Below are 10,664 nucleotides of genomic sequence, written 5' to 3'. Positions count from 1 at the left end.
GCCACCTCTAGAGCTACATTCCTAGCATGGCTAAAAACCCACTAATGCTGTAGAACTTGGTTTATGTTGACGTCATGCCCACTCTCTCTGAGTTTCACAGCATAAAGACGAATTAACACCCTGCTCAAAGCTCAGTGGCTGAGCTATCACAGGAAAATAAATCTAAAAAGCATAAGCCAGATGTTCTAGTTGAGTGTGTTGGTCTTTGAGTGGAAAGGAAATCTAATCCAACATCAGTATACACTTTAAAATATTAAAGATGATCAGAAAACGACAGTAAATGTGTATAACTTTATTTAAAATACAAAGCAACATCAATTTGACTAAAAATTAATACTATGGAAAAAAAATAGCCAAATATGCACATTTGTACGCCTTAATATAGTGGTTAACTGCAAATTAGATGCAAGCTCCCAGGATGATTACAATGTAATTCACTTCAAAAGTCACTTTTTCTACAAGTCTGAGTTGATGAAATAAAAAAGGATACAAACAGATGTAGAGTGAAAAACAAAGAGAAAAACAGCATTAAGGCATTTTCTCGTACATTGTGTTTTTCTTAGAATTTCTATCCACTGCGGTAAAAATAAAACTGTTCATGCTGAGATCTGGCGGGGGATTTGTTCACTGTTAAGATGTGGGATGGAATGATCAACTGCTGTGTGCTGACATTTTCCCTTAAAAAACTGATTATATAACTGCAGTAGTGTGTCCCTTGCTGAAACTCCTTTGCCAAATCACCAGCTTTTGTTTTCACAGAAGTTTGTTTGTATCCTTTAGTTCTTCACAGCACAATCTGTAGAACCTTTGACAAAGAAGCTACTCGTACTGATGAAGAGCTCGGTTTTGATTGACGATGCAATGTAACATAATGCTGAGTTTGATTGGATGACAAATGTCTAAATGAATATTTTTAATCTACAAGTCAACGCTGTTTTCCACCATTACTGAACAGATCTAATATGAATACAAATAGGATCTCTTACAACTTCAGATGTGTTTGTACATGTACATGTATTTGCAAGAATGAGGTCAACAGTTTCCAATCCAAACATATAATCCACTCCTGGTCAGATCAAGATATTTCAGATTAATAGAAAATCTTGTCTTAGAAAAACCAACATCTTGTTTATCCTGAAAGTCTACACTGGACAAGAATGTAGGGAATTTATGTGAATGTAACATGGTTTTTTGTGTGTCATGTATTAAATATCAAGACATTGTTTTTACCATTTGTTTCCTCCTTGCCCATGGTTCATCACCAGCCTCTTACCGAAGCCCATTGTGAAAATGTACAACTCTACAACTAAATCTATGGGAGTAAATTTTCAAACACCAATAACTTACAACTTTTAACAGTTTTTAATAAAATAATGCATTATTATACATTGTATCATCATTAACATCAGTTTTGTTTGGCTTACACACAGGCAGACAGGATTAATCTTTACATTTGTTTGATCATCCGTTTTGAGTGTTGGTGCACAGCTTCGACAAAGGCGCCGACGTTCTCCGGGTCCATGTCGGGGTAAAGGCCGTGGCCCAGGTTGGCAATGTAGCCCCTTGTGCCGAAACCCTCCACCATCTTCTTCACGATGCCTGAAATACGATCCTAAAGAAAGAGGATGGACAGAAATCATTCAATACTAATATGCTTTAGCATATTTTCAAGAGATACTTTTAGCTGAAAACTGGGTCAGAGGATGAACACTTTTATGAACTTTTGGCAAAGACTTATAAACTTTCATACTGTGTGTAAACAAAAGTTTGTCAAAATAAGTTACGGCACTTCAAATCTACATTGGAAATCCAGTGGGATTAGAATAGGAATCACAGCATGTATGCAGGACGCTGAAAATAGCAGCAGCAGAAGAAGAATTTTGAGAAATGTGAAGAGTTTCACAACTGGCAGCAGTTCTGGTGGATCAGAAGATCACTGATGCTTTCTCATTTTTCCATTAATAATTTCTTCTTTCTTTATTTTTTAGCACAAAACAAACAGTAAACACAACAACACATACTTAAACATATACAGACAAACAAACTAAACATAAAAAAAGTGAGTAAGAGAAAGTCTTATCCAAGGTGGGAGTGGTGGTTACCTTTGGAGCGTAGAGAGCACAAGGGTCCATGTTTCCCTGCAGGCTAACCTTCCCTCCTGTGCGCTCCCTGAATACACACACACACACACACACACACACACACACACACACACACACACACACACACACACACACACACACACACACACACACACACACACACACACACACACACACACACACACACACACACAGTAATCTTTTAACCAACAGGTTAAGTATTTAATGAGCAGACCAAGAAACACGGATGTTTGTTGACTTAAATCCTGCACAGAGTGACAAACCAGGGACGAGGGAGAGGTCAGTAATGGTTAACCTGCTCCTCAGGAAAACAGGACAGTATGGTCTGTGATTACAGCTACAGCTGGCTACATCCCTGAGATACATTCAGTTCAACTTAGCTTCAAGCCCATTTTTTTGCTGTCTGACAATGACACTGGATTTTCAAGAGGCTACAGCTTTTCTATTCATGTTGACATTCCAGAGATGTTTTAATGCTTCAAATTTCACAAACTAAAACAGGAAGAACCAGCTGTGGTTGAAATTTAAACAGCTTTGACAAATTTGGGCATTTTTAAAAACAACTTTGGTGTGGAAGAGTTGCAACAGAAGTTTTTTGGGCCATGCTGACAGTTTAGAAACAAGACAACTTTTTACATAATTATTGGGAAGATGTGAGTAGTAAAGTCAACATAGCTCTGTGTGCATGTTACCTTGCTGATCGTGGGTCAATAGTCCAGTCCAGACCGACCACCTCATAATGAGACTGAGACAGATCCTCTAGACCGTAGTGAGCATCCTTTGCAAACACAATCTGAAACACACACACACACACACAGATGAAAGTTAAATTAACAGATTTTTGAGAGAAGTTTTGCCCAGATCAGCATGATCCATCTTTGGTGAAATGCTGCCATCTACTGGTTATAAAGTGTAACAGTGATTTCCATCAGACTGGATGAATCTCTAATGATCCCTCCTGGGAAACTGTTGAAGCAACAGAGTGACAACGAGAATAGAACAGAGTATAGAAACTAATATAGCAGGTAATTATAACAAGAGAATGAACTGAATAATACAACAGATATATAAATAAATCGACTCGTTTGCAGGAAACAGGAAGGTGATGTGCAGGTGTACATTATTATCTGTGAAGAAACGTGAAAATGTGAAAATGTTCTACAGTTTTAGTGTACAAGTCTTAATGTGTACATACATATATGTGTGAATGAAAGCATGTTTACATGTATGGGTGCACACATTGATTATTTTCTGTCTCTCACCATAGGGACGTCCTGTCCGTCCTCCTTGAGTTTATCTTTGACGCGGCGAGCGATGTCTCGAAGGTAAGGCAGAGAGAAGTCTTTAAACTCCACTGGACCCAAAATACCAGCGTGGGACTCAAACACCTGCAGAGCCTGGAGACCAGACACACAGCAGAGGAAAGACATGTTTCTCAGAGGGAGACCTTTTACCTTGTGACAATGATGAACAACTGAACAACTCATAAACACGGAGGAATAGAAAGCTGAGGCATAATCTTAAAACACTTTAATTTTCTAATGTACTGTTGTAAAATTACGGCAAATTAAGGCTAATAAGAGGAAAACAATGAAACTTTTCTGTCTGGTAACCCCCATCTCAAATTCATGTTATTCAAAGAGTAGAAGGAGAACAACGGCTGCTGATTTGACCTCTCTACATTCAACATCTATGTGATTCACTTTGATTTAAACAATCTCAGTAGGATTTCTTTTTGTTATTCTTTTCCTTAATGTTTTAATTAATTTAATATATATGTATGTGTGTGTGTGTGTAGCAGACATAAGACACTTTACTGTCATTGTATGCAGTACAATGAAAAAGCAGCAGTAAGAACACTAAGGGAATCAATAAAAACAAGACAATAATGAATAAAAATAAAATGAATAAAAATCTGAAAAAAATAAAATAAGTATTACACATTCATACAATGAGGTAGTTGTACACATTATATTTTATCCCAGCTACTGTTCACCATTAAATAATAATCATTCATTTCTCACACTCCTCTGCAGGAAGGTCAGAGGTCAAGCAGAATATGGGGACCTGCATCCCAGCCCACAATGAAGGACAGACTCTCTGCTGCCCCAAATACTGAAAACTGCAGTAGAAAATGGCAGCGTACTTTGCTCATATGACACTGCCCAGACTTTGTGTAATAATGCAGTTTTTCCCTCTCAGGCTGTTCTCAACTTATTTGAGGGGGAGGAAAACAAAAAGAATGCTGCCTCAAACATATTTTGTGCTGATACCGAGAAGCAGGTTTGTTTCCATAAGGAGTGTGTGCTGCAGCTGCCACCATCAGCAGATCGTATTTATGTCCGACTCTGAAATACTCTCCACACTGTGCTGCATACTGAATCTCTCAGGTCTGACTCATACATTCTGCCAGGCTTTCAACACTTTTTCTATCGTGTTGTGGTTGTAACTATAAGCTCCCTACAAACCACAAAAAGTGCACTTCATGACTGGTCAGATTACAAAAAAAAAAAAAAACACATTATGTTCAGCTTTTCATGTAGTGAATTATAGCAGAGGCTGACTGCTCATCTGTTCACACAGCATCAAAGGCATCGTATTTAAGGAGTGAACCAACTGTTAGCCCATCATCTGGTTACCGCCTTGATAATGAGGTGTGATGCGTCAGTATGTGGTGGGGAAAAAAGAAAACCTGTATTTTTACAACATGAGAAAAGTAAAGACTAACGGCTCAATCAGGGGGAAATTTGAGACGAAAAAGTCACTGCATGTACTGAGGTTAGATTGACAATGTGTGATCACACCAGATCTTGTCTCGCAAAATGTATTCATGTGGTGAAGTCCCTATTCAGCCTTTATTAGCACTATATGAACATTGATAAATGGTTTATAATACACTATAATGTAGTTGTAAGCAGATATAAGTCTTTATTGATGTATTTGTCACCAACTTTAACACAATAAGTGTATACTGGTGAATAAACAGACAGTGAATGACATTATAGTGACACACGGTCGTAATAATATAAAATGTGGCTTAATAGGAGAAGTTATAACTGTTGATACTGTTAACTGTGATGAGTGTTGCCAAAAACAGGCTAACAGCCGCAGACCCTAGAGTTGTAAATTTACAGCTTATAGAACTTGTTAAACATGTTACTGTGATTAACCTCTGTTCCTCTATGTCTCTCTGCTGCTCATGTTATTTCACTGTGCTGTTCTAAAAGCAATGATATTAACAATCAATATTTCCTGAGTGAGAATCCTGCCCCCTCGCTCCGATCAGCTGGACATTGGAGAGGCTTGTAATTTCATGTGTCAAAGTTCAGTCAGATTGAACTCTGTGCAAAGTGAAAGAGGCCAGTCAATTCTGACCAGAAGCAAATATATCACCTCCCACACACCCCCACCCCGCCCTTCTGCTTAGAAATGAACAGGGAGCAAAATCTGTTCTGGCTGCACCTTTACCCTGCTGAGTCTGCACTCAGTTCAAGTCAGTTTAAAAAGTACAGGAAACTCTAAATCAAGAATTTCTAAAGGGTGTTAATGCATGTTTAAAACATTTAGTAAGTGCAGTGTTGAAGGCAGTGGTCTGACCTGGGCTCCAGCTGCCACCTGTCCCAGCAGATACTCCACTATCACATCCGTCAGCATCTTCAGCAGCATGTGGCTGGCCTCTGGGTGCCGGTACAGCCAACGCTTCGCCTTGGAGTGGGTGTTAGAGCCTCCGCCTTCTATCATGTAGGACATCAGCGTCCACTGTGGAGGGACACAGAGAGAAACTGAATATGTTAATTATAAGCTTCTGAGAATGATACTTTCAAACTCAAAGATGCAAAGAATTAAGGTCATTGTAGTTTGTACTATGGCAGCATTACAATTCATCTCAAACAATTTCTAACTGTTTAATGCATCTCAGCTTCCAGAACACCTACGCATGCTTTCCAAAACATCTTTGACTGTGTCTGTCATCTCTCACCGGAGCTCCAGTGAATCCTATGAGCGGCACTTTGCCCTCAATCTTGTGTCTGGTCAGAGTGATGGCTTTGAAAACGTAGCCCAGCTCCTTGCCCACGTCCACTTTCGCCCGCAGACGCTGCAGGTCTTCTGGCTCCTTCAGGGGCTCTGGGAAAGTAGGACCTTTACCTGCCACCATCTGGACATCCATCCCCAGAGCCTGAAGGGAGGAAGATGAGCACGAGAATGGATTAAGACACACAAAGAGATCAACAGATTTGATACAGATGGAGAGACATAGTGCAACATGTTTATAAAGAAACTGTCCTGAGATCACAAGAAATCATACAAAAAAGTTTTTTTTAACTTTATAGCCTGTATTTTCAGAAATTAACACAAGAAACAAATAACTCTTCATAGCTGGTTTATCTTTGGGATCAAACGAGATTCTCTATACTCATCATCTCATCTCAACTTGACACCCATTACTCTTACTTTCACGCAAATTAGAGTCTGACATTTCAACACCGTGTATTAAATTGATGACTTTTTTTAATTAAAGATGATCAAACATACCAAACCCAGCAAAATATCAGTAATAATCATATACAGGTTTTCATACAGATGATTTTGGCGTCCAGTATCTCATCAGTTAACAGCTAAGCTGACTGCTTGTATGTCCAGTAAAATGCCATTAAATGTGTATTAATCACTTTTTGTCCACTAGGGGGCAGAAAAACCATCAGAACAAGCTGACAGATAAACAGCCACCTCATAGGCTTAGCTAATTGAGTGGATATGGATAACATATTGGCAAAAAATTGCCTAGAGTTGTTGTCACTGTGGAGTTGTGTTTCTGCCCACCTGATGACTACAAGTCCAATACTCACTCTTTAATACTCCTCTTACACCTGGCATTAAAATGCATTCTATATCTAAGGTAGGTTATCTGCATTAGAAAAAACACATGTGAACGCAGGTATAAATGCTCTTGGAACACATTTGGAGGTGTCCAGGCTTGCATTGTGATTGGATCCCAGCCAGGTGTTAATGTTACCCGAACAGCATGATGGTATTCATAAGAAAAAAATAAATAAAAAAATCGGTCCAGCAAGTTGAAAGGTCACGTAGCTCCGCCTCTTCCTGCTTGATTAAGCAAGCTCGTTAAAAGCTACTAGTAGTGGATGTGGCAAAACGAGATTTAGAGGTGAATGAGGTCAATTCATGGCATTACCTCCCTTGACCTGGGATGTCTATTTGCATACTGAGATCTGATCACACTGCGGGCACAACTGAGATAACGAGAACACATTTTAACATCAGGTGTAATGCAAAGACCCACGGATCGGATATCATTATCCAGATAATGTATCAAGATACAGATCACATGTTGATACCAGGTGTAAATGGGGTCTTAATCTCTGTGCTGTAAAACAAACACAAGCTAATAGAGGCTAAAATGCTCCACAGACAAATCCGTTTTTAAATGACAAAGTCAATGTTATAACTGACCACTATTTTACCCCACTTACACTTACCCCACCGTTATCACAGACAATAAGTGTGATGAACATGTTAAACAATGAGACTGTTGTACTGTTGTCCTTACCTGTGGGACAACTAGGATGTCAGAGAAGATGATGGCAGCATCAAACGGAAAACGTCTAAGAGGCTGAAAGTGGGAAAGAAAGGAGTACATTTAAATTTTTTTTTTTTTAATTTAAAAAAACAAAAAAAAACAAAACAAGAAATGAAATAACTTACATAAAAATGTATTTGTGTGGTTTGTCATTTGTTGGACTCATTATATTTAATTATACCTCCATCATCTCAACACAATATGACACTACTTGGAAGTATCTTAAAAAGTGCATTAATCTATTCAGCGTTTTAAATTAATTTTCAGTGGTTATTTGCATGTTGGGGCTAATATTAAGTAATAAAAATAAATTGTGGCAAGTGGCATCAAAATGAGTTAACTGTGATGTAAATGTGTTTTTTGACAGTATAAAACTAAAGTAAACACACATTAAGATCTTTTTTTTGTTTGTTTGTTTGTTTTATTGCACTGGTGGTTTGCTGTCTTGTAGTAATGGATTTTAGATGATCATCATCAGCTCAGCATGCTACAACATTTGAAATTGTCTCAAAATAGTTTAAGAGCTTCTGAACATTCAGAAACTTTTTTTTTCAGGTTTAGTGGTTAAAGGAGCAGTGTGTAGAATTGAGTACCATTTTCAGTTGGTTGCAATCTGCAACCTCACCACTAGATGCCACTAAATCCTACACACTGCACCTTTAAATAAGTCTAATTAGATTTACAATGTATATTTGCATGCAGGAGCTAGCTGAAAATCTTGTTAGGCTAACACTACTGTCTTAGAGGTCAACAGTCTGAAGATATTTCAAAAAATGATTCATACTGTATGTGAATTTTCATATGAAGTTTAAAAACAATGTTATACCTGCAACGTGAGCTCACAGCAGGCCTCTGGTGACCGACATGTCTCAAAGAAGTCCTTCCCTGCTCTGGCCTCACGAAACTCTGCAGATTAGATTCAACAAAACGTGAAACAACTGTCTATTTGGTTCTGAAATTGCACTGTTTAATGATATTTGAATTTGAAAAACAAACAATAAGGATGATTCAAAGAAAGCTTTTGAATTTGGTATGGCTGAGAAAAAAATGTATTGGAGGAGCAAAAAGAGAGAAGTGCTGATCACAGTACCTGGTAGGTATCTTCCAGCCTGTCTCATACACCAGACTGGGACATGTTCAGTTTCCTCTCCTCGTGCTGCTCGTAGGAATGTGTCATTCTGGAGCTGAGGGAAGTCTTTGGGGCTGGAAGGAAAAACAGCTACATAGGTTTAACATTGTTTTGTGTAGCTCTTTAAGAAATGTTGCATCAAACAAAGATTTACAGAAGCTGAGCATGGTTCAGTGGGAACATACAGGATTATTTTAACTTCATTGTTCACACTCATTTCAACACACTTTTATACTGTAGAGCTAATTGATTTGTCTAAAAAGCTGCAGATTATGGCTTTCACATGCAGCAAGGCTAAACAAATTATATTTCTGACTGATTGTCTGATATGGCAGATTTTCCAAATTTCAAACTCGGCTCTGTTTTGGGCCTAAATGCATTTCCCCCTTTCTTTGAGAGTGCTGCCATAAATCCACGATCCTGGGGTCTACAATAACTTAGCACAGTTCTGTTATCTAAAACACAGACATCCACCTCCCCAGCAATACTGGGCATTGAGCTGAGGAGTTGGTTGATTATGAGAGATAACACTCCTGGGCTCTCTTATCACCTGCCAGCAGCAGAAAAAACGGTTGAATGAAAGGCTGCTGTGGATGTATCAGCGTGATGGCTACATCACAAGCGGACTGAAATTCACAGTTTGACATAAATCTAACTGTTGGCTGGACTATTATAAAGTGTTTTACAATGATTGTCAATGCAGACCACTGCAACCTCCAAACAAAACCAATTATGTTAACTTTACTCAAACTTTAATTCAGTTGACTTCTAGGACTTAGGATGGATATATGATAGATTAAATACGCAGAACTGCTGTCAGACTCTTCAGTCAAAATATTTTTTTAAAAAAGTATATATACCATATAAAGTGTATCATGATTTAAGTATAGTGGCAGTCTTGGTGTTTAACTGGAATCACTCAGAAAACAATGTGATGCACTCTTTATTTTGGTTCTCATCCACTTTACCAAACCCAGTTAACAATACTGCAAATTTATTGTTGCAACAATATGTGTTTTCTCCCTAAAAGGCACACTTCACCAAAATAATATATGTTATTTTAAGGGAACTAAGTACTCTAAGTGCATCATTTATATGCCGAATTTTACTAGGAGACCCAATTTATTCGGAAAAAGCCAGTAATTCATGTTGAAAGGGGAACACACTTCAACACAGAGCAAGAGAGCAGTAAAATGATGGTTTTCAAAGGGGAGTTCTCCACAAAGGAAAGAAGAGCGCGTTATCAGATATAATACGCAGTATTAATGACTGGGAATTGTTACTGTTTTTTGTGAGAATAGGATTATAAACGGTGAACATGATGGTAGATTGAATTCATTGTCTATGAGGAACTGTTTTCATAAGAATGACACAGGCAAGTTTCATGACCTCACTACGTTTTGACAGCGAGCAGCCAAAATGCTCTCCTTACTTCGATACTGTGATACAGGCTGAAAACAGAGCTACTTACAGGATTAAGTCGGCCTTACTCATGTCGGCAGGGCTGAGGAGGTCTCAGGGTTTCTCAGGCGCTCCGCTGTCTCTCTCTGAGGATGTCTGTCGCGACCTGCAGCTCTTCAACTGTCATTTAAACTCGCCTGCATAACTCATAACTCGCTCCAAGGCGCGGCCATGTTGGACGATCACGTGACCAGGCCAGGAAACGAGTTATGGTTTCAAAATAAAACACTTAGCCTAATACGAATCATTTCTTTCTTTCTTTCTTTCTTTCTTTCTTTCTTTCTTTCTTTCTTTCTTTCTTTCTTTCTTTCTTTCTTACTTCCTTCAACCAGGTAGGTGAGGGGGGATCTATTCT

At 38.5% G+C, this 10,664-nt stretch overlaps 1 protein-coding gene across 1 annotated transcript; it reads right to left on the bottom strand.

Moving 5' to 3' along the window:
- Positions 1-272: 272 nt before the first annotated feature.
- On the bottom strand, positions 273-10,507 carry urod (uroporphyrinogen decarboxylase). The gene is made up of 10 exons (XM_067604996.1): positions 10,320-10,507; positions 8,810-8,922; positions 8,546-8,625; positions 7,690-7,752; positions 6,103-6,300; positions 5,721-5,882; positions 3,386-3,520; positions 2,816-2,916; positions 2,103-2,169; positions 273-1,612 (listed from the first exon to the last, which is right to left on the bottom strand). Exons 1-10 carry the CDS (start codon positions 10,340-10,342, stop codon positions 1,448-1,450), a joined length of 1,107 nt encoding a protein of 368 aa, XP_067461097.1. The 5' UTR covers positions 10,343-10,507; the 3' UTR covers positions 273-1,447.
- Between the last annotated feature and the right edge of the window lie 157 nt (positions 10,508-10,664).

This window comes from Thunnus thynnus, chromosome 12, assembly GCF_963924715.1.
Source record: "Thunnus thynnus chromosome 12, fThuThy2.1, whole genome shotgun sequence".
Lineage (NCBI taxonomy): Eukaryota > Metazoa > Chordata > Actinopteri > Scombriformes > Scombridae > Thunnus > Thunnus thynnus.
This window is presented reverse-complemented; position numbering and strand designations above follow the sequence as displayed.